The sequence below is a fragment of the Brassica oleracea genome, chromosome C5 (assembly GCF_000695525.1).
Source record: "Brassica oleracea var. oleracea cultivar TO1000 chromosome C5, BOL, whole genome shotgun sequence".
NCBI classification, from domain to species: Eukaryota; Viridiplantae; Streptophyta; class Magnoliopsida; order Brassicales; family Brassicaceae; genus Brassica; species Brassica oleracea.
In genome coordinates, this window is record NC_027752.1 from 17,704,750 (window position 1) to 17,708,987 (window position 4,238).

At 37.3% G+C, this 4,238-nt stretch overlaps 1 protein-coding gene across 1 annotated transcript; it reads right to left on the reverse strand.

Moving 5' to 3' along the window:
* Positions 1 to 575: 575 nt before the first annotated feature.
* On the reverse strand, positions 576 to 1,234 carry LOC106344668. Its single transcript, XM_013783994.1, has 2 exons — positions 844 to 1,234; positions 576 to 772 (listed from the first exon to the last, which is right to left on the reverse strand). The coding sequence occupies exons 1-2, from the start codon at positions 1,232 to 1,234 to the stop codon at positions 576 to 578; spliced, it is 588 nt and encodes a 195-aa protein (XP_013639448.1).
* Between the last annotated feature and the right edge of the window lie 3,004 nt (positions 1,235 to 4,238).

Here is a 4,238-nt window from a genome sequence, read left to right on the forward strand (position 1 = left end):
ACATACATATTCATAAGGCAACTCGATCTATTACTTGAAAAGCAAGTGAACCAAAAAAAAGTTAAGTTCACATATAGTTAATTTACAACAACAAAAAAGTTCACGTATAGTTCTGTTATTAAAAAGAAGAAGAAAGTGAAAGTTAGCATATGTTCAAAAAATAAGTGAAGATCGCATATATTCAATTTGGTAAATGGCAAAGTAGTCCAATTATAGCAATTGAAAGGAAAAGTTAATATTTCACTTTCGATTCATAACTTGCGTTATTATTTCATGTGGATGTTTGATTTATCAAATTAACTATTTTTTTTTTTTGAAAAAATTTTAAATTTATTCACTTCAAAAACCTTTGTACAACCTAATGCTATTTTGTGTAGAAAGCTATGAACCTAAATATAACTTTGAGAAGAAAAAGGAAAGCATTATTTACTCCCAAACCATATCTCCATGGCCTTCTCATATTTACTTCCAACTTTCTTTTTCAAGGATGATATTCTGTTTCGGACCAACCTATCCAGATAGATGAGAAGCGAGCAGGGGATTGAGGAGCCTCTCCTACTCTTCGAGAGTTTATTTCATGCCAAATGGCATAGACAACCGCTTGGAAACAATAACGGAATAGGAAGGTTAATGTTTGGTCTTGTAGACCTGTCACCAATCTTTGCACCAACGTTTGCCGTAATTCCTTGCCCAGCCAGGCCACTTATCGTACCTCTCCAAATTTCTTCAGAGAATACACACTCAAAGAACAAGTGATCTCTCGTTTCAGTAGCTGCATTGCAGAGCCAACAAATAGATATTGATTGTGGATTCCACCTGAGCAACCGATCACCCGTCGATAACCTGTTGTGAACCGCAACCACTTGGGAGTAGCTTCCTTTAACCAGATCCCATTGAACCATGGGACGCGGGGAGCGTGTGTTCTAGTTAGATTCCATGTTTGAGAAGTCATGAAACCTGGTCTGAATTCTCCATTCTCCCTCATCCAGAGACATATATCATCTTGCTGTCCAAGACCATGCTCTTGAAGAGACAGAATCTCCTGCTCTATTTGCATTAAGACAGAGCTTCTGTGCCTACGCCTGCGATAGGTGTGCACAACTCTCTCCACCGTAGCGTTGATCGGAATCCCAAGTCTGATACAGCCTCTTTCTCCAGTAAGATTTATCAAGACTCCCAACTGCGACCACTTATCGAACCAGAAGGATGTCGATGATCCGCTATTAACTTCCATTTTGGTGAGTTGCAGGGCCAATGGTCTGAGCTTTAGAAGCTTTTTCCACATCCAGGAGCCAAAGCGCTTGTTTCCTTCACACTCCAAAAAGAACTCTTCCTGATCAAATATCAAACTAACTATCTATTAAAACTAAGCTCTAACTTCTATTTTAATCAGTTAGGTGATACGATATATGTTAAGCACGTTTCACTCAATTAATAAGCAGGTAAAAATATAACTCAAAAAACTCAGCCAGAAAACAACTAAAAATGGCTTATTTGCGAACTAGCCATATTTTCAATACACATTAGGTAAATGTCATTGATTTTGACATAATATAATTTCTAACATTTATACCACAAAGTAACCGTTTTTACCCCTTCTCTTTACAGGTACAAGGTAAGTGTGTGGGGGAAATAATGTGGCCAATATAATAAAAAGTCAAGAACATTTGAAAACTATTCCAAATAAAAGAAAGAGAAGATATCCACGTTGACATTTATTGACCACATGCATATACATCCTTAGATACTGAACCTTATCCCAATCCCTTCCCAACCCCTAAATACTATACCCTAAACCATAATCAGTAAACCCTAAACCCAAATATAAACCATAAACCCAAGTATAAAACTCTAAACCAAATAGAATGGAACAAAAGGTAAATATTTTCAATACTCTAAACCCTAAATACTATACCCTAAACCATATTTTCAATACACATTAGGTAAATGTCATTGATTTTGACATAATATAATTTCTAACATTTATACCACAAAGTAACCGTTTTTACCCCTTCTCTTTACAGGTACAAGGTAAGTGTGTGGGGGAAATAATGTGGCCAATATAATAAAAAGTCAAGAACATTTGAAAACTATTCCAAATAAAAGAAAGAGAAGATATCCACGTTGACATTTATTGACCACATGCATATACATCGAGTGTTATATTCCATATTATTGATGTAGTGTTGGATTATAACTCCACCTACAACCTCTAAATACTAAACATAACTCAACCCCAATCCTTAGATACTGAACCTTATCCCAATCCCACCCCAACCCCTAAATACTATACCCTAAACCATAATCAGTAAACCCTAAACCCAAATATAAACCATAAACCCAAGTATAAAACTCTAAACCAAATAGAATGGAACAAAAGAAATAACATAGTATATATTGGTGAAATTATGAAATGTCTATCATTGCATGGAAAAAATTAATGTTGACCCCAACCATACCCCTTACTTTCTAAATACTAAACCATAAACTCAAATCACTAAACCCTAACCCAAATATAAACCCTAAAATTAAATATCAAAATCTAAAAAGTACATAATATCATGTAATATTAAATTATATTATGTAATATTCAACTATACAAAATAGATCATGGTACAATTTTACAGGTTCAAAAACATGTAACGATAGTTAGAACTTAAAAAAATTAGAAACTATATTTCTAAACAAAATATAGCACTTTTAGTAGTCGTCAAATCATGACAAAATAATATAGTAACAAAATATATCGCATTACATAATACATAATATGTCCATCTAGAATGGAACAAGAATCTGTCAATGGAATAGTAACGCCACTTAATTCTACTTCATGCGTATGTTACTTCCATGTGTGTTGCAGCACTGTTAGTGGGATCTCAGATATGATGCATGCATGTCATTCATATTATAATTTGTCACCATCAGCTGAATCACATACGCTATTAGGGAGAATCAGTTCTAAAACCAGTTTTCAAATATTTAATTTTCTATACTATTAATCTATTAACTAGTTATCATTCCCATATTATAGTACTCTAATACCATTGTATCATCAATACCACGAAACTATAAATCAAGCAGAGCGCCAGAACTTGAGAAGGATCTTCGTCGAATCGGTGATGTGGATGCGAATCGGCCCGGGTGATGCTCCTCGCCGCCTCGGTTTTAACTGCGGCGGCGCTTTGGTGGTTTCAGAAGCGGAAAAAGTTAGGATTTTTAAAGAAGTTTCTTGATCACAAAATACTCTCGGAATTCAAGCGATGGTGACGATATTGATACTCCGTGAGTGAGACCATGGCAATCGTAGAAAGTTTCCAAGAAAAATTACAAAAAGAGGATGTGAATATCGAGCGGCCATGAATTACTTTTGACAGGTAATAGTTATTAATTTTTGTTTTTTATCTGTAGGTTTCACCGGTTGTTGAAAAGGAAAAATTAGAATTATTATAGAAAAGCCACAATGTGTATAGGTGTATTAGGGAAATTGGACATCTAGCTAATTAGTGATTTTTTTAGCGTTATACAGTCCAATTTCCCTTAAAAAAATCAGTTTAGTTGTTTTTTTTGCTTAACATCAGTTTACGTTGTTGACCATCGCTTGTATGCATGGTGGTTGTTGGAGTCAAAAACGGTTATTTCGAAATCAACGGCTATGATTATTTCTTATTCACGGATTTCTCGCAAAACATTCACTGAAAGAAAGATCGGAAGTGAACGAACGAGCGAATCCCGCACAAAAGCCACTCGCCATAAAGCTGAACCATCACGCGGGTCAGCACGCCGGCGAGCTCAACCATCTTGCCGGCCAGCTCGCCGGCGAGCTTAACCGTCGTGTGGTTGCACTCGCCCGGCGAGCTCAACCATCGCGCCGGTCAGCTCGCCGGCGAGCTGAACCGTCGCGTGGTTGTGTTCGCCGGCGAGTTCGGCCGTCACGCGAGTCGGCTCGCCCGGCGAGTTCGACCTGATCCCGGCCTGTCCGACTTACTTCGACTCCCGTATCTTCCGTATAGCTCTGATATCCGACCTTTGGGACCATATACTTCTTGTTTCGTTTTGATTTAAGTTATTCTCGAAGTTTTATGACCAAAACCGAGAAATCGTATAAACGCCAAAAGGCCTAGGAACGGTCCGCAAGGATCCTGACTGGTCTAGAGGCCCATCTACGCTCTCAAAAGGGATTCGAGCCCATAAAAGTTATGACTGTTTGTCCTAACTCGCAGAAATACGATAAATGCTAA

Bases quoted from the DNA above. Each gene is read 5' to 3' on its own strand.
- LOC106344668 (XM_013783994.1), bottom strand. From the start codon at position 1,234: ATGGAAGTTAATAGCGGATCATCGACATCCTTCTGGTTCGATAAGTGG. The intron at 773-843 runs GTTATCGACGGG...TCTGCAATGCAG, and splicing joins GTGGTTGCGGTTCACAACAG to CTACTGAAACGAGAGATCAC.